General features: G+C 44.4%; 1 protein-coding gene and 1 long non-coding RNA gene across 3 annotated transcripts in view; one reads left to right on the top strand and one right to left on the bottom strand.

Moving 5' to 3' along the window:
* RNGTT (RNA guanylyltransferase and 5'-phosphatase) overlaps positions 1-9,703 on the bottom strand; it is a 342,640-nt gene extending 332,937 nt beyond the window's left edge. Inside the window, exon 1 of one of the 2 annotated variants that reach the window (XM_039467722.2) lies at positions 9,431-9,703. In XM_039467722.2, coding sequence (XP_039323656.1) covers positions 9,431-9,494 — 64 coding nt within the window. In that variant the 5' untranslated portion in view covers positions 9,495-9,703. The remainder of the gene's footprint in view (positions 1-9,430) is intronic. The other variant, XM_074397708.1, reaches the window with a different exon arrangement.
* Positions 9,704-9,890: 187 nt separating this feature from the next.
* Positions 9,891-26,887, top strand: part of LOC141584288 (uncharacterized) — a 42,426-nt gene continuing 25,429 nt past the window's right edge. Inside the window, exons 1-3 of the long non-coding RNA XR_012517246.1 lie at positions 9,891-9,926; positions 11,578-11,678; positions 23,618-23,737. This is a non-coding gene — a long non-coding RNA (uncharacterized LOC141584288). The remainder of the gene's footprint in view (positions 9,927-11,577; positions 11,679-23,617; positions 23,738-26,887) is intronic.

Below are 26,887 nucleotides of genomic sequence, written 5' to 3'. Positions count from 1 at the left end.
TTTTAGACAGAGTCTCGCTCTTGTTACCCAGGCTGGAGTGCAATGGCGCGATCTCGGCTCACCGCAACCTCCGCCTCCTGGGTTCAGGCAATTCTCCTGCCTCAGCCTCCTGAGTAGCTGGGATTACAGGCACGAGCCACCATGCCCAGCTAATTTTTTGTATTTTTAGTAGAGACGGGGTTTCACCATGTTGACCAGGATGGTCTCGATCTCTCGACCTCGTGATCCACCCGCCTTGGCCTCCCAAAGTGCTGGGATTACAGACTTGAGCCACCGCGCCCGGCTTACTACATTTTTTACAACAGAACTGTGCTTAAAATGGATGGTTTGCTACTCCCATGAGACTGTGCTTTTCAAGATGATGTTATCTATCTTAGCCATATCCCTAGGCCCCAGGACTAGCACAAAGTAGACATTTAAATATTTGCTCAGTAAAATGACTTCAAAATCACCATCATTATCACCATCACACTATCCTGAGTACCTGGGACCACAAGCATATGCCACTGTACCTGGCTGTATCTCATATTTATATTCCCACAGTTCCTAGTAAGCTCTTTATATAGCAGGTGTTAACTAACTTTATGCTGAATGATACACCTTTAAGAAACTAGGGAGGGCTGGGTGCAGTGGCTCAAACCTGTAATGCCAACACTTTGGGAGGCTGAGGCAGCAGATCACCTAAGGTCAGTAGTTGGAGACCAGCCTGGCCAACACGGTGAAACCTCGTCTCTCCTAAAAACATAAAAACTACCTGGGGGTGGTGGCACACAGCTGTAGTCCCAGCTACTCAGAAGACTGGGGCAGAAGAATAGGAGGAGGTTGCAGGAAACAAGATCCTGCCACTGCACTCCAGCCTGGATGACAGTGTGAAATCCCAACTCAAAAAAAAAAAAAAAAAGAAAGAAAAAGAAAAAGAAATTATGTTTGTTTTCTTCCAAGTATTCACCTGAAATCTATTAACTCAGAAGGAGGAAAAAAGAATTCTTCAGAAAATAAAGCTTGGCCTTGTCTCCAGGAGCTCTCTCTCAGTGCCAGTCTGGTTTCAATAGAGGTGACTTCACAGGGGAACAGATTCTATGTAGTTAGTACCATTTCCTTCTAATTCAGGAAAATTATGACCTTATAGTAATAGTAAAAGTGAATCCTGATATTTACAATAAAAAAGTTTGAGCAGCCATAACATTTTCCTCATTATGCAAAATATCAAAGAAATTACTGTGGTGGTTAATACGAAGCGTCAACTTGATTGGATTGAAGGATGCAAAGTATTGAACCTGGGTCTGGAGGGTGTTGCCAAAGAAGATTAACATTTGAGTCAGTGGGCTGGAAAAGGGAAACTCTTAATATGGGTGGGCACCATCTAATCAGCTGCCAATGTGACTACAGTATAAAGCAGGCAGAAAAACATGAAAAGAATTCACCAGCCTAGGCTCCCAGCCTACATCTTTGTCCTGTGCTGGATACTTCCTGTCCTCGAACACAGGACTCCAAGTTATTCAGTTTTGGGATTCGGACTGGCTCTCCTTGTTCCTCAGTTTGCAAACAGCCTATTGTGGGACCTTGTGATTGTGTGAGATAATAGTTTTTTAATAAACTCCCCTTGACACTTATGTGTGTATGTATACATATATGTGTGTGTGTATATATGTGTGTGTATATATATATATATCCTATTAGTTCTGTCCCTCTAGAGAACACTAATACAATTATACAATAAGTACAAATTACTTTTTTTTTTGAGATGGAGTCTCACTGTCACCCAAGCTGGAATGCAGTGGCACAATCCCAGCTCACTGCAACCTCTGCCTCTCGAGTTCAAGTGATTCTCCTGCCTCAGCCTCCCGAGTAGCTGGGACTACAGGTGTGCACCACCATGCCCTGCTACTTTTTGTGTTTTTAGTAGAGAAAGGGTTTCACCATGTTGGCCAGGCTAGTCTTAACTCCTGGCCTCAAGTGATCCTCCCACCTCAGCTTCCCAAAATGCTAGGATTACAGGCATGAGCCACCACACTCAGCTTAAGTACAAATTAATTTTGTGATCTAAAACAAATTAGAAAAAAATAGTAAAAAACAGAAATGTGTGCATTAATTCCTATTTCTCACTAAAGTTCCCAAGAATATACCTAGTGTATCCTCTGCTACTGTAAAATATTGCTAATCCTTCACCTCCCAAAGACACAATGTGGCATAAACACTTCAGGGACACAGAGAGAGAATTTAGGACAATTCAGAGAAACTGGCTAGGCACAGTGGCTCATGCCTATAATCCCAGCACTTTGGGAGACTGAGGTGGGTAGATCACTTGAGCTCAGGAGTTCAAGACCAACCTGAGCAAAACGGTGAAACGCCATCTCCACAAAAAATTAGCTGGGCATTGTGACTTGCACCAGTAGTTGGAGCTACTTGGTGGGCTGAGGCAGGAGGATTGCTTGAGCCCAGGAGGTCGAGGCTGCAATGAGCTGTGCCACTGCAATCTAGCCTGCCCGGCAAACTGAGAGCCCATCTTAAAAGACGGAAGAAAATTCAGAGAAATTAGCTGGGCGTGGTGGCTCAAGCCTGTAATCCCAGCACTTTGGGAGGCCGAGGCGGGTGGATCACGAGGTCAAGAGATCGAGACCATCCTGGTCAACATGGTGAAACCCCGTCTCTACTAAAAATACAAAAATTAGCTGGGCATGGTGGCGCGTGCCTGTAATCCCAGCTACTCAGGAGGCTGAGGCAGAAGAATTGCCTGAACCCAGGAGGTGGAGGTTGCGGTGAGCCGAGATCGCGCCATTGCACTCCAGCCTGGGTAACAAGAGCGAAACTCGGTCTCCAAAAAAAAAAAAAAAAAAAAAATTCAGAGAAATTTATCAAGAATTCTACATAATATTTACTTTCCTTTCTAATAAGCATCACAAGCCAACCCAGTTTGGTTTTCTGGAGGGGTTCTCCCCAGGGACCATAGTTAATCAGATAGGCAAGTTTAGTGACTCAGTCACAATAATTAACAGTCTAGCTTTTGGGGGCCAAAACATTCCAATACAATAAAAAAGAAAAACTTTTTACTCCTGACTCTCTTAATTCCCAGCAAAGTGGGGGGCCAGAAGGCACACAACTCCATTTCCTAGAGAGGTATAAAACTGCCTGGAGCGCCAGGCGCGGTGGCTCAAGCCTGTAATCCCAGAACTTTGGAGGGACAAGGAAGGTGGATCACAAGGTCAAGAGATCGAGACCATCCTGGTCAACATAGTGAAACCCCATCTCTACTAAAAATACAAAAAATTAGCTGGGCATGGTGGTGCGTGCCTGTAATCCCAGCTACTCAGGAGGCTGAGGCAGAAGAATTGCCTGAACCCAGGAGGTGGAGGTTGCGGTGAGCCGAGATCGAGCCATTGCACTCCAGCCTGGGTAACAAGAGCAAAACTCCCATCTCAAAAAAACAAAAAAACAAACAAACAAAAAAAAACTGCCTGGAGCTTAGCATAGTGCTATCTACCCACAGTTAGTGCCACATTTGTCCCATTTATCTAACGATAAGTCACTATTCTATTTGTCATCGCTGCCTTGCAAATGTTATATTGAAATTCTGATTTTTAAAAAATCCAATTTGTAAACTGGTTTTCTTTTTCCTTCTTTTTTTGAGATAGCATCTTGCCCTGATGCCCAGGCTTGGAGTGCTGTGGGGCAATCTTAGCTTGCCAGGACTACAGGCTCACACCACTGAGCCTAGCTAATTTTTGTATTCTTTTGTAGAGATGGGGTTTCATCATGTTGCCCAGGCTGGTCTCAAATTCCTGAGCTCATAATCCTCCTATCTTAGCCTCTCAAAGTGCTGGGATTACAGGCGTTAAGACACTGCACCCAACAACTGTTTTTCTAATCAGAAATGAAAAATGTTGTTGGAAACAGATGCTCCGTGCCACAAAGAAAAATTAGCACTGAGACAAAGGATCTTTTAGCAACGCAATTTTTACTGCCCGGACTGCAAGAAGAGTACTATCACTAGCCATCTTGCCAGGAGAGTACAATGAACAAAGGAAAACCACACAAATTTATCCCTTACGCATTTGGGGCTGTCCTTACTGCTGTGTTTGATTTCCGTTGGCTAGAGCCAGACCTTACAATTTAAACTAAAACCCAATTGGCTAACAACTTAAAACTTTTCTAAACCAGTAAAAGCAATGGAGAGGTGGGACATGCCTGTAAGCATGTCCAGCACAGATATACCAGTTAAAGCACAAGGACATAGACAGTACTACGTGCCTGTAAGCATGGCATGTCTAACTGCTACATAGGATAGGGCTTAACAAAGAGTTATTAGCACACTTATGATTTATCCTTTAACAAGAAAGGAAACTTTAAAAAGGAACTTTTCTACTTCCCACAAATGTTCACTTTTACAAGACCTTCTATAGTATTTTGTTTTCCTCACAAATCAGCAAATAACTCTAATGAAGGGATCCAGGAAACATGCTCCAAGTCTAGAAAAGAAGATCACATCTGCTTTCTCTGCTAAGTTATGAACAAACACTTAAAGCAAAGCTAAGTTTAGGGGTTTGTTCATAACTTCACAGAAAAAAATCATAAGGATTATATACTAAGTTGGAGATGGTACAGGAAACGAAGTCAAAATGCCTAGACAGTAAGACCTATAAAGACAATTCTAAAGAATTGTGGGCCGGGCACGGTGGCTCAAGCCTGTAATCCCAGCACTTTGGGAGGCCGAGGCGGGTGGATCACGAGGTCAAGAGATCGAGACCATCCTGGTCAACATGGTGAAACCCCGTCTCTACTAAAAATACAAAAAAATTAGCTGGGCATGGTGGCTCGTGCCTGTAATCCCAGCTACTCAGGAGGCTGAGGCAGGAGAATTGCCTGAACCCAGGAGGCAGAGGTTGCGGTGAGCCGAGATCGCGCCATTGCACTCCAGCCTGGGTGACAAGAGCGAAACTCCGTCTCAAAAAAAAAAAAAAAGAATTGTGATCAATTTGAAGAAAAAAGTACAATTTTTATCAAGTATAAGTGTTCTCATTACAACTGCAAATGCATATAAAAACGGTCAGAACATGAAGAAAATTATTTCATTTTTCTTGAAAAGATGCCTTCACGCTAATCACACTTGCTTAGACAATCTTTCAATAACACTTTTATCTATTATTTATATAGCTTTACACAAAATAAGGATTTTATACAAAATGGAAAGAAAAGCTGATGAACCAGAAGCATCGGACAACCTGAACAAAAAGTTACCAAAGAATCCCTTCTTCCAATAATTTTAAATAATTAGGCAGACATGCTATAAATATGTATGTAATTAGCAAGTAACCATAGCTTACTATAGACCACTTTATTTTTTGTTTCAAACCTTTACTAAAACGTAGGTTTGAAACAAAATAAAGGGATTTATTTTTGGTAAAGGTAAAAACTCTTTGGTAAAAGCAATTAGTTAAAGTTAGTTAAACTTTAAAACTTTCACCCTTCAAAAGAAAAGAGAATGAAAAGGCAAGCCACAGATGAGAAAGGATTTGCAAAACCACATATTCAACAAATGACTTGTATTTACAATACAGTCATGCCCCACATGTTGACATTTCAGTCAAGGACAAACTGAATAAATGATGGTGGTCTGTAAGATTATACTGGAACTGACTTATATGGGGTGTGTCAATTTTTTTTTTTTTTTTTTTTTTTTGAGACAGTCTTGCTCTGTAACCCAGGCTAGAGTGCAGTGGCATGATCTCAACTAAGTGCAATCACCACCTCCCCTATTCAAGCAACTCTCATGCCTCAGCCTCCAGAGCAGCAGAAACTATGCCACGCCCAGGTAATTTTTGCCTTTTTTTTTTTTTTAAACTAGAGACATGGTTTTCCCATGTAGGCCAGGCTGGTCTAGAACTCCTGACAAGTAATCCACCCATCTCAGCCTCCCAAAGTGCTAGTAGTACAGGCATGAGCCACCTACCCATGGCCAGGTGTCTCTTTTTGTTGTTAATTATTGTTTTTTCCTTCTCGTGTTGGTTTGGATTTTTTTAATTTTTTTGGAGAGACAGGATCTCACTCTCATCTGCCCAGCTGGAATACAGTGGCCAGTCATAGCTCACTGCAGCCTCAAACTTCTGGGTTCAAGAGATTCTCCTGCCTCAGCCTCCTGAGCAGCTGGGCACACCACCACACCTGGCTAATTGTTTCATTTTGTTGAAGAAACCGATCTTGCTATGTTGCCCAGGCTAGTCACAATCCTCCTGCCTCAAGGTTCCAAATAACTGAGATTATAGGTGTAAGCTACCACACGCAGTCCCATTTCTTATCTTTTATACAGTATTTTTACCATACCTTTTCTCTTTGCATATGTTTAGATACACAAATACAACTGTGTTAAAATTACTAAAGTATTCAGGACAGTAACATGTTGCATAGGTTTGTAGCCCAGGTATACTACTACACCTAGGCTATATGGCATAGCAACTGTCTACACCATGGTTACACCGTAGAGGATTGTGTAAATACACTTCATGATATTCACACAACAATGAAATCAGCTAAGTGACACATGATTATACAGAAGAAAATTCAAACTACTTAAATATCAGACACTTCACAAAAGAAGATGTATGAATAGCCAAAAAGCACACGAAAAGATGCTCAACTTGGAACCAAAATAAGATATTACTACCCATCGCCGGGCGCGGTGGCTCAAGCCTGTAATCCCAGCACTTTGGGAGGCCGAGGCGGGTGGATCACGAGGTCAAGAGATCGAGACCATCCTGGTCAACATGGTGAAACCCCGTCTCTACTAAAAATACAAAAAAAATTAGCTGGGCATGGTGGCGCGTGCCTGTAATCCCAGCTACTCAGGAGGCTGAGGCAGGAGAATTGCCTGAACCCAGGAGGCGGAGGTTGCGGTGAGCCAAGATCGCGCCATTGCACTCCAGCCTGGGTAACAAAAGTGAAACTCTGCCTCAAAAAAAAAACAACAAAAAAAAAAAAACAAAAAAACAAGATATTACTACCCATCTATTACAATGGCTAAAATTAAAAAGACTGATCGTATCAAGTGTTGGAGAGGATGTGAGGCAAATGAGACTCTCATACATTGATGGTAGGACTATCAAGTGTTACTACTTTAAGAAAGAGGTTGGCCGGGCGCGGTGGCTCAAGCCTGTAATCCCAGCACTTTGGGAGGCCGAGGCGGGTAGATCACGAGGTCGAGAGATCGAGACCATCCTGGTCAACATGGTGAAACCCCGTCTCTACTAAAAATACAAAAAACTAGCTGGGCATGGTGGCGCATGCCTGTAATCCCAGCTACTCAGGAGGCTGAGGCAGGAGAATTGCCTGAGCCCAGGAGGCGGAGGTTGCGGTGAGCCGAGATCGCGCCATTGCACTCCAGCCTGGGTAACAAGAGCGAAACTCCATCTCAAAAAAAAAAAAAAAAAAAAAAAAAAAAGAAAGAGGTTGGTAGTTTCTTAAAATTCTTAAAACATACACCTACCATATGAAGCAGCCATTCCTCTCCTAGAGATTTACACGAGAGAAATGAAAGTACATGTCCATACAAAGAATTGTACATGAATGTTCAGAGCAAGTTTATTTGTAATAGCCAAAACCTGGAAACAACCCAAATGGCCATCAACAGATGAAAAGGTAAACAAATTGTAGTACATCCAGAACAATGGACTACTACTCTGCAATAAAAAGGAATAAACTATTGATAGATGCACGATCTAGATGAGTATCAAAATAATTTTGCTGAGTGAAAGAAGCCACACACACTTTCTTCCACCCCAAGAGTACTTACTATATGTTTCCATTTATTTAAAAATTTTGCCAGGCGCGGTGGCTCACGCCTGTAATCCCAGAACTTTGGGAGGCCGAGGCGGGTGGATCAAGACGTCAAGAGATCGAGACCATCCTGGCCAACATGGTGAAACCCCGTCTCTACTAAAAATACAAAAATTAGCCGGGCATGGTGGCGCATGCCTGTAATCCCAGCTACTCAGGAGGCTGAGGCAGGAGAATTGCCTGAACCCAGGAGGCAGAGGTTGCAGTGAGCCGAGATTGTGCCATTGCACTCCAGCCTGGGTAACAAGAGTGAAACTCTGTCTCAAAAAAAAAATTTTCTAGAAAATGCAAACTAATCTACAATTACAGAAAGCAGATCAGTGGCTGCCGAACAGGGAGGGATTTAAAAAGGGGCAGGAGGAAACTTTGAGGGGTTTTATGGGAGTTTCCTAGGAGAGAGATGTATTTGTGTATATATAGTCAAATTTATCCAACTGTGTGCTTTAAAGCTTATTGTACTCAAGCTCAATAAAGATGAAAAAATCTGCAAGAAAAATGATTTAGAAAAACAAAAACCCTGCCGGGCAAGGGGGCTAGCGCCTGTAATCCCAACACTTTGGGAGGCCAAAGTGGGGGAAACGCTTGAGTCCAGGAGTTCAAGACCAGCCTGGGCAATATAGTGAAACTCCTCTCTACAAAAAATAAACAAAAAAATTATGTCCGGGCATGGGGGCTCACATCTAAAATCCCAACACTTTGGGAGGCCAAGGCAGGCAGAACACTTGAGGCCAGTAGCTAGAGGCCAACCTGGCCAACATGGTTGAAACCCCGTCTCTACTACTAAAAATACAGAAATTAGCCGGGCGTGGTGGCACGCACCTGATCCTTGGGAAGCTGAGGCAGTGAGCCGAGATCACGCCACTGCACTCCAGCATGGGCGACAGAACGAGACTATATCTCAAATATATATACATATATATATATATATATATATATACACACACACACATATATATATAAACACATTTTTTTTAATAAATAAAAAATTAACTGGATGCGGTGGCAGGCACCTTGTAGTTCCAGCTATTTGGGAGGCCGAGGTGGGAGGATAGCTTTAGCCCGAGAGGCTGAGTTGCAGGGAGTCGTGATCGTATCACTGCACTGCAGCCTGAGCGACAGAGACCCTGTTTCACAAAAAAAAAAAAAAATTCCAAACAAAAATACCCTTCAAATTCCAGTCTATGTGACCCCATTTCACCGTTGGGAACCGCCTATTCCCCTCCTTAACCCTCCTCCATCTCAAGACTGACACTGACCCCTTCTTTCGAGGGGAAGGTTGAACCCTAAAACGTTCGCAAACTACTAAGATTCAAAGTACGCCCACTGTATTCCTGGATCCTCACATCCTGCCACCAACCTCCTGTCTGCCTTTGCATTCGCACAGTTAGCCTTGCAGGAATAGGACAAGTGCCCTCCATCCGCCAACCATCCCCTCACGTTCATGTTCCCAAACATTCGTACACGAAGCTTACTCTGACGGAGCATATCCCAGTCCTGAAACACCACTAACCGGCACAACACCACCGAAAGCTGAGCTCCACAGTCGTCCCACCCCCGGGCAGGTCGGAGTGTGGGGATTCGAACACCCCCCAGTCCAGGTTACCTGCCACCGGCTGACCGCGCCGCGGACAGTTCAGCCACCGCGGCGGGATCTTGTTGTGAGCCATGTCTTGGGGCCGCGCAGAACTGCCCTCCTTCACCAACGTTCGCCGCGCCTTTTCAGCAGCCTCTCCGCGGTCAGGTGCGCACCGGGGTCCGAGACACTCGAATCGCAGCGGTAATCCGAATTCCAGCCGCTCCAATCGGGGAAACGTCAGGGGCGGCGCGCCACTTTCATTCAGGATCAACTGCACAGCTCCAGGAGAACCCACAATGCACCGCGACTTCCGCCCCCAAGGCCCCGCCCCCTTCTTTCCGAGGTCAAAGGTAAAGAAGAGACAGCTCCGCGGAAGGACAGTAAGGAGTTAAGACTGCGACGAATGGGAGGAGCGGGCCTTGTCTCGCCCCGCCCCGGTCCGCTCCACTGACGCGCTCGTGCGCTCCTAGTTCGCCTTTGCGCATGTGCAATTGCCCAAGGACCGAAATCCGAGAGACGAAGCGTATGTTTTTTTCTCATCTAGACAAGAGAAAACCGAAAAAAAGGGAAGCCAAGCCCCCTTTCATGCGTAGACTGCCTACCATTTCCATAAAGGCATCTGTTTTACTCATGAAAGAGGCCTTCCCAGCGTTACCACAGCTCAGACTTGGCGTCCCGGCCGAATCTGGGTTTGATTTGGAATTGGGGAACGTTGTTCAAGGGAACAAGTCTTAGGAGAATTCTAAGGGCGTGAGATTGGAGTACCAGAAATGGGGAATTTTTCTTTTGGTGAATACTTATAAGGATCTATGAAGCATCTGAAATTAATTCCAAAAGACTTAAGAGTTTTGTTTGTGCGTTTCTGGAGCAAAGTTTCAAAGCATTCTGGGGAGTTTGAGAGGGTCCATGTCTCCAAAAAAAGTTACTAATTAATGTGTATAATTGACGAAGACAGGAATTGCTCTGTGGAAAACGTCTTAGTGGCGCTGTTCTCCTTTGCCTACGAAATAAACAGTCCCTTTTATTTTCCCTTCGAGTTAAGCAGAGGTGCTTGGAAGCATTTTATAAATGCTGTCCTTAGTCTTTCCTTCGTTACCAGGTTAAAGTGTTGAATATAAATCTGGGTGATGTCAAATCAATTACAATGTAGTTTGGCTTTAAACACCAGGTGCTATATTGGAACTGCAAGAGCGTCAGGCTACAAGGAATACTTTTTTTTTTGAGACGGAGGTTCGCTCTTGTTACCCAGGCTGGAGTGCAATGGCGCAATCTCAGCTCACCGCAACCTCCGCCTCCTGGGTTCAAGCAATTCTGCCTCAGTCTCCAGAGTAGCTGGGACTACAGACTGCCCCACCATGCCGAGCTAATTTTCGTAAAGACGGGGTTTCACCATGTTGACCAGGATGGTCTCAATCTCTTGACCTCGTGATCCACCCGCCTCGGCCTCCCAAAGTGCTAGGATTACAGGCGTGAGCCACCGCGCCCGGCTAAGGAATACGGTTTTAAAGTGTCAGTGGGGAACTTACTGGAAAGCTCAAGCCCTTGAATGTCTGGACCCCCTCAGTAAGAGTCCCATAAGTACAGACGGTCCGGCAGCAATCTCTCTGGGGCAGCCTGAGTTAGGTCACACTTCTAGTCTGTCCTGCTGTTGCATCTGCTCAGAACTGTTAGTGAAGGCGTCACTCCTCCCCTGACAGAACAAGATAATACCCAGTTTCCTTTAAGGCCATCGGTCTACCCAAATAATCTCCAATTAATTCCCTTTTCTGCTGGTAGAGTGTGTACCATGCCCGAAGTGGTAAAACCTTCCATCCCCAGAGGGGAAAGGTGAGCCTAATTCTGGAAGAGTATCTTACCTTCCCCTTCTGAGGATGACTCCCCTTCCCACACACACTGTGTCCACCCAGTAGTTCAGCCCTAGGCACAAGAAGGCTTCATACCACTGGCGAGCAACTGTTATTGGCTGTAAGGCAGCACTGTGCACGGGAGTTTTATTCCGCTATCCAGTTATGCCCTCTCCATACTCTGCCACAGAAATGGGAGGACCCTGTGGCTACCTTTTGACCACAGCAGAGGGTAGAGTAGGAGAGTGGGCATCCTGATGAGTGGGCAGTTTCTCTCTGCCTGCCAAGAATGCCTTGCCTGATGGGTGTTTCTGCCTACATTGCTCCTAGTCCCAAGTCTCCATTGCTTTGTGAGAAGAAAAATAGATGGCCACAGATAGACCAACATGATTCCTCCCCTGCTTCCTGGAACCCCTGACTCACCCTCCCAGGTATGTCTTGGTCTCCTCTTCATTGGATGTAGTTTCTCTTCATTGGTGAATCGTACATCAAACATCCATTTTGCCCATAAGGAAGAGTGTGTGAACGTAAAAAAAATAAGATTGAACATTCTCTTTTGGCAAAAGAGAGAAATCTTACCTGTCTTCCATTTTCCTAGGACAATTCCTTCAGAAAACTTGTATTTATTAATCCTTCCTCTTCACTTTAATATGTAGATAAATCTTTTGTTTTGGAGACAGGGTCTCACTGTCTCACCCAGGCTGGAGTGCAGTGGGCATGATCAGGTCTCACTGCAACCTCAACCTCCCAAGCTCAAGCAATCCTCTCGCCTCAGCCCCCAAGGATCTGGGACTACAGGTGCATGCCACCACACCCCACTGAATTTTTATACTTTTTTTGTAAAGGCAAAGGTCCCATTATGTTGCCCAGGCTGATCTGGAACTCCTGGGCTTAAGCAGTTCTCCCACCTCCGCCTCCCAAAGTGCTGGTAAGACAGCAAGGTGGGAAGGATTCCCTGGCAGAACGTCCTACACTGCGCTGGGAGGAATACGCATTGGGGTGGAGCCTTAGGAAATTTGTGCCATTTGCTGAGGGAGTAACCTGCCCCCTCCTTTTCATGGGTGGACCCTGGGATTCAGTCTGAAAAGCAGGAAGCACTCTGGCTTTGGGGAGATCCCTGTTTCCCTTTTTTTCTTTTTGCCCAATAAATTCCATTCTTAGTATTTCATGGCCATGTGACAAGGACATGGCTCTTAGCTGAACTAAGGGGAAAGTCCTAAGGACTTTGGCACCCAATGTGGGGCTTGAGAAGGGATGAGTGAAATGGTGACTCAAAACTTCTCACTGTCGTTTCTAAGCCTTTTCATGTGTGGACTTCTGAGGGTAGGGAAACCATGTTCCCACCCCCGTTGCTACCTGGGGTCAGCGGCCTTTCCATGAACTTTCCCATCCTTTTTCAGGAAGAATTGGCAAGCCACAGCTCCTCACTCCCTCTGTCTCTCACTGGAGCTGGAGAATGTCACATGTCTACAGCATCTTCCCCTTTCCTGGCCAAGGGGCTCAACTCCTTGGACAGTAATTAAGCTTCTCCCTGGTAGAGGAACCATTTGATTAAGAATAAGAGGCATCTGTGAGCAGAGGTCACCTAAAAAAAAAAAAAAAAGAAAAAAGAAGAGGCATCCTTTTTTATTCACCCCATCAGCACTTAACTTGTAAACCAGTTTTTTTTTTTTTCCTTTCTGAAGACCTTTTTACTATGCTAAGGATGATAAAGATCCCTGTTTATATTCTCTGTAAAAAAAGAGCTCTAAGGCTGGGCGTGGTGGCATATGCCTGTAATAATTCCAGCACTTTTTAAGGCCACAGTGGGCAGATCATTTGAGAGTCAAGAAATCAAGACCAGCTTGGCAAACATGGTGAAACTCCATCTCTACTAAAAATACAAAAATTAGCTAGGAGTGGTGGGACTTGTAGTCCCAGCTATTCAAGAGGCCAAAGCAGGAGAATTCCTTGAACCCAGGAGGTAGAAATTGTATTGAGCTGAGATCTCGCCACTGCCTCCAGCCTGGGCAACAGAACGAGACTCTGTCTCCAAAAAAAAGCTCTAATTAATTGGCCTAAAGGAAGACAAGTGCTTGGATCAAATATTTTTTAAAGGGAAGATAAAAGATATGGTACCTTTCAGTTAATGTGACTTCAATCTTTGAGAAATAAAAACATTCTCAAAGATTATTAGTAAAAAGCAGATGTCACTAAAATGTAAGTAGGTGGACTAAATTATGCAGGTTTGGTACTAGTCTTGCTAAATATTTTATGGTTATAAACTGCTTTTTGAGTTTTAAGAACTCTCTGACTTGCCAGCTTCATAATTGATAAGGCCTGGGGATATATGGAACTAACCACACTCTTTTTTTTTTTTTTTTTTTTTGAGACGGAGTTTCGCTCTTGTTACCCAGGCTGGAGTGCAATGGCACGATCTCAGCTCACCGCAACCTCCGCCTCCTGGGTTCAGGCAATTCTCCTGCCTCAGCCTCCTGAGTAGTTGAGATTACAGGCACGAACCACCATGCCCAGCTAATTTTTTGTATTTTTAGTAGAGACAGGGTTTCACCATGTTGACCAGGATGGTCTCGATCTCTCGACCTCGTGATCCACCCGCCTCGGCCTCCCAAAGTGCTGGGATTACAGGCTTGAGCCACCGCGCCCGGCCAACCACACTCTTAATTATGATGGAAGGAGTCAAACTTTGGCTGTACCTAGCACACAATTAAAACAACTTACCAGGTTTTACATTAAAGTTAAAATTGCTAGGAGTTCCCATTATAACGTATAATTGAAACTACTGAAAATAGATTTGCATGCAAGGTATGTGAGAATAGTAAAATGTGGGGTTTTCTTGTTTTTTTGTTTGTTTGTTTTTGAGACAGAGTCTCGCTCTGTCGCCCAGGCTGGAGTGCAGTGGCCCAATCTTGGCTCACTGCAACCTCCACCTCCCAGGTTCTTGCAATTCTCCTGCCTCAGCCTCCTGAGTAGCTAGGACTACAAGCGTGCACTGCCATACCTGGCTAATTTTTTTGTATTTTAGTAGAGACGGGGTTCCACCGTGTTGCCCAGGCTCAAACTCCTGAGCTTAGGCAATCTGCCTGCCTCGGCCTCCCAAAGTGCTGAGGTTAGAGGTGTGAGCCACCTCACCCAGCCATAAAAAGTGTTTTTTAGTAAATGGTTTTAAGAAGGTGTGGAAATGTAAATATTTTCTTAGGGTTAAAAAATTATTTTAGCGGCCGGGCACGGTGGCTCAAGCCTGTAATCCCAGCACTTTGGGAGGCCGAGGCGGGTGGATCATGAGGTCAAGAGATCGAGACCATCCTGGTCAACATGGTGAAACCCCCTCTCTACTAAAAATACAAAAAATTAGGTGGGCATGGTGGCGTGTGCCTGTAATCCCAGCTACTCAGGAGGCTGAGGCAGGAGAATTGCCTGAACCCAGGAGGCAGAGGTTGCGGTGAGCCGAGATCGCGCCATTGCACTCCAGCTCTCCAGCCTGGGTAACGAGTGAAACTCCGTCTCAAAAAAAAAAATTATTTTAAATTAGATAAGGTAAGCTAAAGGTTTAAACAAATTCTAGAATGTTAAAATTAATCTTGCAAAAGAAACCTTGCAAAAGAAATTCTGTGTGTGAACATTCAAATTCAAAAGGGTATTATGTGGTTTTTCTATAAATTGAGCATTGACATAAAAGCACAGCAAAATTTTCTTAAGGCATTAATCAGCTCTTTAGCAAAATTTGTAAAGGGTTATAAAAAGGTTTTGCTTCTTTAAAATTTCTGATTCATTTTGGCAAAATAAATAATTCATGGAAATCTGGAATTCTATTTCATAACATCAAGTGTTTTAAACCACTAATGTATTTAACAGGCTTCCCCAAATCAAACTTCCATTTCAAAATTATCTTTCCTGACACCTGGCTTTTCAGAGGTTCTGAAAGGCCCCCTAGAGGGTCCAGAAGAGAAAGGTAAACAGGGTTAGTTGACATGTTTAGGTACACAAGATTGTCAAAATTATGTTCAGTTTTCCTCCCCTGCCCTGCCCTGCCCTGCCCTGCCCTGCCCTCTCCTCTCCTTTCTTTTCTTTTCTTTTCTTTTTGGAGTCTCACTCTGTTGCCCAGGCCGGAATACAGTGGCATGATCTCAGCTCACTGCAACCTCTGCCTCCCAAGTTCAAGCAATTCTCCTGCCTTTGCCTCCCAAGTAGCTGGGATTACAGGCATGTGCCACCACACCCAGCTAATTTTTCTTTTCTTTTTTTTCCTTTGAGACAGAGTCTCACACTGTCGCCTAGGCTGTAGTGCAGTGGCGTGATCTTGGCTCACTGCAATCTCCACCTCCTGGGTTCAAGCAGTTCTCCTGCCTCAGCCTCCCAAGTAGCTGGGACTACAGGGGTGCGCCACCACACCCAGCTAATTTTTGTGCATTTTAGTAGAGATGGGGTTTCACAATGTTGAACAGGCTGGTCTTGAACTCCTGACCTCAGGTGATCCACCAGCCTTGGCCTCCCAGAGTGCTGGGCTTACAGCTGTGAGCCACTGTGCCAGGCCCAGGTTTGGGATTTTTTTCTTTTTCTTTCCTTTTTTTTTTTGAGTCCCACTCTGTTGCCCAGGCTGGAGTGCAGTGGCATGATCTCAGCTCACTGTAACCTCCGCCTCCTGGTTTCAAGTGATTCTCCTGCCTCAGCCTCCAGAGTAGCTAGGATTACAGGTGTGTACCACCATGCCTGGCTCATTTTATTTTTGTATTTTTAATAGAGACAGGAGTTTCACCATGTTGGCCACGCTGGTCTCAATATCCCGACCTCATGATGCCCCTGCCTCAGCCTCCCAAAGTGCTGGGATTACAGGTGTGAGCCACCACACCCGGCCCCATTATTCTTTAGGTTATATTTTTGTGAATCATGCTAATATATGTTCCAAAATTGTATGGGATTTCTAAAATTCTAATGCCTGAGATAATCAAACTTCTTTGTCAATTGGGTTTCTAACTGTAACTACCCTGAACATTTTGTTATTCAGACAATTGTTGCCTTGTTTTAACCCTTTTCAAAAGATGGTTTATAATGAGCTATAGAACTCTAACACATGTTGTTGACATGCAGGTTTCTGATGACTTTGGTGATTGTAACATTGGAATAAAGGCAAAATGTACAGGACTCATAGTGAGCTGAAATGTTCATGTATATGAAGCAAATCAAGAACTAAATTGACTGAACTCAGAAAGCTGAACCAATCTTTTTTACTTTTGCTTAGAATATTACTGATCCTTGTTTTTCAGAATCAAGGAAACTTATTTTGAACTATTTACAGCCTTTAATAATTGAGTAAGGTATACTACTATCAACAAAATTTGGAGGACATTTGTCTCTCTCTGTCTGGCTTCTCCAGAATTTGGAAATTATCTGTGAGTATTCTTAACTTATGGCAATATAGTTGTTTGCATCGGTGCAATAAGAATCCATTTTTCTTTTGCAACAAGGCACAATTGGAGAAACTGGTTGTTTTACCAAGGCTTTGACTGAAAGATACGCTTCTCTTTAAGGAGTCAATTTCAGTTTGCAAAGCCCATAAAAGCCCTTTGGAAAAAAAAAAAAATGGCCTCGGGCCGGGCGCGGTGGCTCAAGCCTGTAATCCCAGCACTTTGGGAGGCCGAGGCGGGTGGATCACAAGGTCGAGAGATCGAGACCAACCTGGTCAACATGGTGAAACCCAGTCTCTACTAAAAATACAAAAAATTAGCTGGGCATGGTGGCACGTGCCTATAATCCCAGCTACTCAGGAGGCTGAGGCAGGAGAATTGCCTGAACCCAAGAGGGGGAGGTTGCGGTGAGCTGAGATCGTGCCATCGCACTCCAGCCTGGGTAACAAGAGCGAAACTCCGTCTCAAAAAAAAAAAAAAATGGCCTCATATCCCTGTCTATGTAGTCCCTGTACAGAGTTCCTGACTTGTGCTCAGTAAAAGCCGTCACTCTCTAACAGGCCTAGAAGCTCCAAGTTTATCTTAGGACTATAAGAGGAGATGATCACATGACTCACAGGTGTTTAAGGATAAAAACCCAAGGCTGGGATCAGCTTTAAAAGGTCTTATCTGATATTCCTTGTAGAAAAAAGTTCCATCAAAGCCAGTCCAAAAGGCCTATATAGAGAAATAATTATTCTTGCTGTACTTCATGCAAATAATCAGGCCAAGTATAAGACTAAAGTCTATTTTGCAAACAACTCAGTCTTAACATAATTTTTTTTTTTTTTTTGAGATGGAGTCTTGCCGGGCGTGGTGGCTCATGCCTGTAATCCCAGCACTCTGGGAGGCTGAGGTGGGCAGATCACCTGAGGTCAGCAGTTCAAGACCAGCCTGGCTGACATGGTGAAACCCTGCCTTAAAGAAAAAAAAAAATAGGTGGAGTCTCACTCTGTTGCCCATGCTAGAGTGCAGTGGTGCCATCTCAGCTCACTGCAACCTCTGCATTCCAGGTTTAAGTGATTCTCCTGTCTCAGCCTCCCGAGTAGCTGGGATTACAGGTGCCCACCACCATGCCCAGCTAATTTTTGTATTTTTTAGTAGAGACAGGTTTTGCCATGTTGGCCAGGCTGGTATCAAACTCCTGACCTGAGATGATCTGCCCACCTTGGCCTCCCAAAGTACTGGGATTACAGGCGTGAGCCGCCGCACCCATCCCATAATTTTTTTTTTTTTTTAACAAAAATGAGGACTGGAGAGAGACAAATTATGTTTCAAAACTTATCATACACTTGTCATTAGATTCTAAACTCATTAGTTATTTTTAAGTTTTAGCCTACGTTTTAGACTAACCCTGCCTGTTCCTATGAACCAACCAGCGATCTCTGGCTATAGTTCAGAAAGAACAAGAGGGATGGGTAATGTAAAAATCTGGACCATTATTCTAGTTCTGAGCAATAATCCTGCAAATCCTGCCAGATGAAATAAATAGGATGTCCATCACTCAGAGGTTTCCTTTTTGGGAAAGGGAGTTAACCAAAGCCAAGCCCAATGCACCCAAAGCCTAGCAGGCATAACTATAGCCACCAGCTATCTGGGTGTGTCACCAGACATCCTTTTCTCTCCGTTGTTGGAGGAGAACTTAATTCCACAGTTTCACCTTAGCATTCGATTTATGAGAAGGAGTTGGTTCAAACTCAATTCCAAGCTTTGGGTCAAAGCCCTAGGAAAGAAAACTGGATCTGAGGGATACAGAGGCAGACAATAACAGAGGTTTAAAGGCACAGCACAGGTGAGCATGGCTGATTCCTGCCAATTAAGCCAGGCCTCCCATTTCATGGATAAATATGATGCTAGTATCCATGGCATAAATAAGGTCTAGGGAACTCCAGACTACTGACAGTAGGTGGGATAGAAACGTAGGTGAGATCAGATAATTCCTGTTTTCTAGGCCCTCCCTGCTTCATGAGTGCAAGCTGCTTTGGCACCCATGGCAGCACCTAACAAGGTCACTGGGACTTGGGGATGCAAAGACAGAAGAGGAAAAGAGAATGTTCTTCCCTGTGTCCCTCACGTACCGTGGGTATCTGCTAGGAAGAGATGGGAAGCAGGGTTGCTGCTCCCCTCTTTCTAGATAGGTAGCCATTCATCTTCAGTCTGTACCTCTTTCAAATGCATACTGAACCCCTGAGACTCCTTTAATTTTTTTTTTTTTTTTTTCCGAAGCTACTGCAAATCAAGAGACTCCTTTAAAAAGCACCTTCTTGACTGGGTGCAGCGGCTCACGGCTGTAATCCCAGCACTTTGGGAGGCTGAGTCGGGCAGATCACCTGAGGTCAGGAGTTTGAGACCAGCCTGGCCAACATGGTGAAACCCTGTATCTATTAAAAATATTTAAAAATTAGCTGGACATGGTGGCACACACCTGTAATCCCAACAACTCAGGAGGCTCAGGCTGGAAAATCTCTTGAACCTGAGAGGCAGAGGCTGCAGTGAGCCGAGAATGCACCATTGCACTCCAGCCTGGGTGGCTGAGCGAAACTCCATCTCAAAAAACAAAAATGAAAACAAAAAACTTCTTCTTTTTTCCTCTCTCCTCCTCTGTCCCTCTTCACAGATAGGTAATTAAGTCTCCGTACTACAGGACACTCCCCCTCAGATGCATCCTCCAAACTGGAAAGTTTAATTTCCCAAACCTTAAACTGGTTGGCTTAGGATTGGACTCAGAGGAAGGGAACATAGGAGCCCAACATGCTGGCAAAAGGGTAAAGTTTTCTACTAGTAGGGCTTTTGGCCTTCCTCTCCCCATGCAAACTGGCAAAAGGCCTCAGGATGTTTTAGCTGTCCTTACCCCTCCCCTTGTTTCATTTTAATACATGTTTTCTTTTTTTGGGGGTGGGGGGGACGGAGTTTCGCTCTTGTTACCCAGGCTGGAGTGCAATGGCGTGATCTCAGCTCACCACAATCTCCATCTCCTGGGTTCAGGCAATTCTCCTGCCTCAGCCTCCCAAGTAGCTGGGATTACAGGCATGTGCCACCATGCCCAGCTAATTTTTTGTATTTTTAGTAGAGACGGGGTTTCACCATGTTGACCAGGATGGTCTCGATCTCTTGACCTCGTGATCCACCCGCCTCGGCCTCCCAAAGTGCTGGGATTACAGGCTTGAGCCACCGCGCCTGGCCAATACATGTTTTCTAATAACCCAATTTGTCTCTTCTTGCCTTCAGGCCGTCAAACTCCAAACAATCGGGCAACCATAGCCACTGATGATGGCCCCTTCTGCTGGGAATCCTTGAATAGGCCTCTGAGGGAGCTCTAACTGCAGTTTCCCCCAAAACAGCGCCCCCTGTCGGCAGGAAGCAGTTAAGATTGGTCGTCTTCTTATCCTATCCTCTCCTTATCGTTATCCTAATGGCAGTCAGATGGACTTCTTTAGAGAGTGGACCCCTAAACACCTGCTAAATGGCAGCTCCCTCCTGCTCATTCTGGAGTATCGCCTCCAGAGGCTGCTCAGCTTTTTTCTAGAGGGTAGGGATACTCTTCCTGGGCGGGCAGGTATTCTCTGGTCCCCTTTCCTCACCCCAGCCCAGGAAAGGGGACCACGGAACACCTGCCCATTCTCAGAGCACAGGTAGCTCCTCCCTGGCAATGTACACCCAAGTGTAAAGGGGTCCCTGGAGAAACTCCAGCCTGCCTGCGCAGTGGGAGGAGTGCACACTGGGGTGGAGCCTCAGGAAGTCTACGCTGTCTGCAGTGGGGAAAAGCCTGCGTCCTCCTCTTCCTGGGTGGAAACGAATTCAATCTGCAAGGTGGGAAGCACACTTGCAGGACTCTGGCTTTTTAGAGACCGCTTCCTTTTTTTTCCCATTTTGCCCAATAAATCTCATTATTCTCACTCTTCGAAGTATCTGTGTGCCTAATATTTCATGGCCATGTGACAAGGACCCAGCTCGTAGCTGAACTAAGAAGAAAGTCCTGGCCAGGCGCGGTGGGTCGAGCCTGTAATCCAGCACTTTGGGAGACCGAGGCGGGTGGATCACGAGGTCAAGAGATCGAGACCATCCTGGTCAGCATGGTGAAACCCCGTCTCTACTAAAAATACAAAAAATTAGCCGGGCGTGGTGGCGCGTGCCTGTAATCCCAGCTAGTCAGGAGGCTAAGGCAGGAGAATTACCTGAACCCAGGAGGCGGAGGTTGCGGTGAGCCGAGATCGTGCCATTGCACTCCAGCCTGGGTAACAAGAGCGAAACTCCATCTCAAAAAAAAAAGATTAGCTGGGCATGGTGGCACGTGCCTGTAATCCCAGCTACTCAGGAGGCTGAGGCAGGAGAATTGCCTGAACCCAGGAGGCGGAGGTTGCGGTGAGCCGAGATCGCGCCATTGCACTCCAGCCTGGGTAACAAGAGCGAAACTCCGTCTCAAAAAAAAAAAAAAAAAAATTTTCCAAAGAGATTGTGCTAATTTACATTCCCACCCGCAGTGTATAACTGCTCCCTTTTCGCCACATCCCCAGCAACATATATTGTTTTTTGACTTTTTAATACTGGCCATTCTGGCTGGGTAAGCTTTTTTTGTTTGTTTTGAGATAGAGTCTCTCACCCAGGTTGGAGTACAATGGCATATCTCAGCTCATTGCAACCTCCACCTCCCAGGTTCAAGTGATTCTCCTTCCTCAGCCTCCCAAGTAACTGGGACTACAGGCATATGCCACCACGCTTGGCTAATTTTTGTATTTTTAGTAGAGACGGAGTTTCACTGTGTTAGCCAGGATGCTCTTGATCTCCTGACCTCATGATCCACCCACCTTGGCATCCCAAAGTGCTGGGATTACAGGCGTGAGCCACCACACCCGGCTAATTGTGGTTTTAATGTACATTTCCCTCACGATTAGTGATGTTGAGGATTTTTTCATTTATTTGTTGGCCATTTGTGTATCTTCTTCTGAGAAGTGTCTATTCATGTAATTTGCCCACCCCCTCTTGTTTTTAAGACAAGATCTCGCTCTGTCACCCTGGCTGGAGTGCAGTGGCACAATAATAGCTCACTGTAACCTTTAACTTTTAAGCTCATGCAATCTTCTTGCCTCAGCCTCCTGAGTACCTGGGACTACAGGGATAAGACATCCCACTGGCTAACTTTTTCTTTTTCATAGACACAGGGTCTCGCTAGTTTGAGTCTAGACACAGGCTAGACTCAAACTCCTGGGCTCAAACAATTCTCCTATCTCAGCCTCCCTAAGTGCTGGGATTACGGATGTGAGCCACTGAACCCAGCGATTTGCCCACTTTTTGATGGGATTGTTGGTTTTTGTTTCCTTGCTGATTTGTTTGAGTTCCTTATAGATTCTAGATATTAGCCCTTTGTCAGATGCATAGCTTGCAAATATTTTCTCTCACTCTGTGGGTTGTCTGTTTATTCTGATGTTTATTTCTTTGGCTGTGTAGAAACTTTTTAATTTAATTAGGTCTCATTTATTTATTTTTATTACATTTGGTTTGGGGATTTTAGTCATAAATTCTTAGCATAGGCCCATGTCTAGAAGAGTTTTTACTAGATTTTCTTCTAGAATTTTTATGGTTACAGGTCTTAGATTTAAGTCTTTAATTCATCTTGAGTTGATTTTTATATAGGGTGAGAGATAGGGATCCAGTTTCATTCTTCTTCATGTAGCTATCCAGTTTTCCCAACACCATTTATTGAATAGGGTGTTGTTTCCCCAACGTATGTTTTTGTATGCTTTGTCAAAGGTCAGTTGGTTGTATTTGGCTTTATTTCTGGGATCTCTATTCTGTTTCATTGGTCTGTGTATTTACTTTTTTTTTTTTTTTTTGAGACAGAGTTTTGCTCTTGTTACCCAGGCTGGAGTGCAATGGCGCGATCTCCGGCTCACCGCAATCTCCGTCTCCTGGGTTCAAGCAATTCTCCTGCCTCAGCCTCCTGAGTAGCTGGGATTACAGGCACGCGCCACCATACCCAGCTAATTTTTTGTATTTTTAGTAGAGACGGGGTTTCACCATGTTGACCGGGATGGTCTCGATCTCTTGACCTTGTGATCCACCCGCCTCGGCCTCCCAAAGTGCTGGGATTACAGGCTTGAGCCACCGCGCCCAGCCTGTGTATTTACTTTATACCAGTAGTGTGCCATTTTGGTTACTGTAGTCTTACAATATAAAGTCAGGTAACATGATGCCTCCAGATTTGTTCTTTTTGCTTAGGATTGCTTTGGCTATTTGGACTCTTTTTGATTCCATATGAATTTTAGGATTGTTTTTTTCTAATTCTGTAAAAACTGATGTTGGTTTTTTGATACGCATTACATTGAATCTGTAGGTTGCTTTGCACAGAATGGTCTTTTTCACAATATTGATTCTTCCAATCCATGAGCATTGGTTGTATTTCAATTTGTTTGTGTCATCTATTATTTCTTTCAGGATTGTTTTATAGTTCTCATAGAGATCTGTTACCTCCTTGGTTGCATATACTCCTATTTTAATATTACTTTTTACAGCTATTGTAAAAGAGACTGAGTTCTTTATTTGATTCTCATCTTGGTCCTTGTTGGTGAATAGTAGTGCTACTGATTTGTATACATTGATTTTGTAACTGAAGACTTCACTGAATCCATTTTTAATCTAACAGTCTTTTGGAGGAATCTTTAGAGTTTTCTATATCATTGACAAACAGAGATAGCTCGGCTTTCTCTCTTCCAATTGAATGACCTTTATTTCTTTGTCTTTCCTGATTGCTCTGGCTAGGACTTTCAGTACTATATTGAATAGAAGTGGTGAAAGTGAGCATTCTTGTCTTGTTCCAGTCCTCAGTGGGGATGTCTTCAACTTTTCCTCATTCAGTATGATGTTGGCTCTGGGTTTTTCATATACAGCTTTTATATTTTTAAAATTTATTTAATTATTTGTTTTTGTAGAGACAGGGTCTCAGTTTGTTGCCCAGGCTGGTCTGGAACTCCTGGCTTCAAGCGATCCTTCTGCCTTGGCCTCCCAAAGTGCTGGAATTACAGGCATGCCCAGGCTTTAATTATTTTGAGGTAGGTTCCTTCTATGCCTAATTTGTTGAAAGTTTGTATTATAAAGTGATGCTGGATTTTATCTAATCCTTTTTCTGTGTCTATTGAGATGATCATATTGTTTTTTATTTTAATTTTGTTTATGTGGTACATCACATTTATTGACTTCCATGTGTTAAATAATCCCTGTATCCCTGGAATGAAACCCCCTGATCATGGTGAATTACCTCTTTGATGCGTTGTTGGATTCATTTTGCTAGCATGTTGTTGAGGTGCCAAGGAGTTTAAATTTTTCCGTAGCATGCTTTCAAGCCTTGTGACCTCAGAGTCTGCAGACATTCCCTCACTGATCAGTGACTTCTAAAGGCCCAAATTCATGTCTGCACATAAATATCTGATTATCCAGCCAGAACCTGTGTGCAAAAATATTGCATCTCTTTCTTTTTTTTTTTTTTTTTTTTTTTTTTGAGACGGAGTTTCGCTCTTGTTACCCAGGCTGGAGTGCAATGGCGTGATCTCCGCTCACGGCAACCTCTGTCTCCTGGTTTCAAGCAACTCTCCTGCCACAGCCTCCTGAGTAGCTGGGACTACAGGCATGCACCACCATGCCCAGCTAATTTTTTGTATTTTTAGTAGAGATGGGGTTTCACCATGTTGACCAAGATGGTCTTGATCTCTTGACCTCGTTATCCACCCGCCTCGGCCTCCCGAAGTGCTGAGATTATAGGCATGAGCCACCGCACCCAGCCCCTTTTTTTTTCTTTTTCTTCTCATCCTAGAGAGCAACTCTTTATTTTCTATAAATCAACTTCACCTTGAATCTGAGTCCCCTTCTTGCTAAACAGGGAGGGAATTTCAGTTCTGGCTTTTTTTTTTTTTCCCCACTCTGTTGTCCAGGTTGGAGTACAGTGGCACGATCTCAGTTCACTGTGACCTCTGCCTCCCAAGTTCAAGCAATTCTCATGTCTCAGCTTCCTGAGTGGCTAGGATTACTGGTTCACAACACCATGCCTGGATAATTTTTGTATTTTTATTAGCAATGGGGTTTTGCCATGTTGGCCCGGCTGGACTCAAACTCCTGACGTCAGGTGACCCTCCCACCTCGGCATCCAAAGTGCTGGGATTACAGATATAAGCCACTGTGCCCAGCCCTCAGTTCTAGCATCCTTGGGGCTTCCTGCCCTACCCCATCCCTAGAGTTATATACTGGTTCTGGGGGCTCAGATGACACATTTCCAAGAAGCAGATAAAGGGAAAGGTTGCCTATTATCACTGACCATCCAGTCGCACAGCACGCGCTGATCTTTTACCTGGCTCCCTTAGGTCCAGAAGCTCTTTTCTGCTTCCCAACCAACCACACTGCGGGAAAAGGCAAATTCTGTAGGACTAGAAACGCTGTTGCTCAAGCCTTCTCTTTCTGGGTATACCTATAATCATTCTTCTCCAAGGCACTGCAAAGGAACAGGGCCTGGAATCCCAAACTCTAGAGTAATGTCCAGCACATTCCTTCAGTAAGCACACAATCCCAAAGGAAGCATTAAATTAGTATATGTGGCTAGATAACATTTTGAGAAATTAATTGTTTTAAAACTTGATGACAGGATGGACATAGCAAATGAGGGAAGCATCAAAGATGACTCTGATCTTTCTGTTCTAAATAGGAAGTCCTGCAACTTTCTGATCATCTCCAGGAATTCCAAACCTATCATTTCATGTATAACAAAAAATATCAAAAATGTGTATATGCAATCATTTCCCTGGAATAGCAAGAAGTTGAATGTACTTTTGTTTAAACGTAAAACAGAATTCTCCATAATTTTACAGCTGAAAACTGAGCCATATGTATGGTCACTAGGTGGAGCTAAAAACCAGATAATCCAAACTCCCATTGCTTTGGTAACCAAGAAAGTGGGTCAGTGAGTCAGGTTCTTCGATTACACATGTGTGTGCCTATTCCAAATGTTGGGTTTGACCCTGATTCAACAGAGTTCAACCTAACCTACCATGTGATTAAATAACAGTGACTAGCAGGGTGCTTCTGCTATCCAGCTCTTATATAAGTTTCTTTACTGGAAAATACTAAAGATTAAAAGGAAAACAACTGCTTTCTTTTTTTTTTTTTTTTTTTTCTTTGAGACGGAGTTTCGCTCTTGTTACCCCAGGCTGGAGTGCAATGGCGCGATCTCGGCTCACCGCAACCTCCGCCTCCTGGGTTCAGGCAATTCTCCTGCCTCAGCCTCCTGAGTAGCTGGGATTACAGGCACGTGCCACCATGCCCAGCTAATTTTTTTGTATTTTTAGTAGAGATGGGGTTTCACCGTGTTGACCGGGATGGTCTCGATCTCTTGACCTCGTGATCCACCCGCCTCAGCCTCCCAAAGTGCTGGGATTACAGGCTGAGCCACCGCGCCCGGCCAACAACTGCTTTCTGAACACTACTGTCAAGGCACAAAGGTTTTCAGAGATAATAACTCTGCTTCTGTGTGCAATAAAAATTTTAAAAATTCTACTGTTTGAATTATGTGGAACACTATCTTTTCACTTGATAATAATACAATTTTACATGTGTATTGTGCCTTTGTACGATGTGTTCAGAAATGATCTAATGAAAGCTAATCCTCACACATTTTTTTTTAAAAGAGATGGAGTTTCACTATGTTGGCCAGGCTGGTCTTGAACTCCTGACCTCAAATGATCCGCCCACCTTGGCCTCCCAAAGTGCTGGGATTACAGGCATGAGCCACCGTGCCCAGCCAAGCTTTTTATGATGTGTGTGTGTGTGTGTGTGTGTGTCTGTGTGTGTGTACACACACATACATGGTCAATAGGTGACCATATTGAGAACAAGTCTCATTCTGTTGCTCAGGCTGGAATGCAGTGGCATGATCTCTGCTCACTGCAACCTCCACCTCCCTGGCTCAAGCTATTCTCGTGCCTCAGCTTCCCTAGTAACTGAGACTACAGGGGCCCGCCACTATGCCCGGCTAATTTTTGTGTTTTTAGTAGAGACAGGGTTTCACCATGTTAGTCAGGCTGGTCTCGAACTCCAGACCTCAAGTGATCTGCCTGCCTCAGCCTCCCAAAGTGCTGGAATTACGGGTGTGAGCCACTATACCCGGCCTAATCTTCACACATGTATGAGGTAGACATATTATCTCCATTTTATAGATG

The sequence above is a fragment of the Saimiri boliviensis genome, chromosome 4, assembly GCF_048565385.1.
Source record: "Saimiri boliviensis isolate mSaiBol1 chromosome 4, mSaiBol1.pri, whole genome shotgun sequence".
NCBI lineage: Eukaryota > Metazoa > Chordata > Mammalia > Primates > Cebidae > Saimiri > Saimiri boliviensis.
The sequence above is the reverse complement of the archived record's forward strand: the minus strand, read 5'-3'. Positions and strand labels throughout refer to the sequence as shown.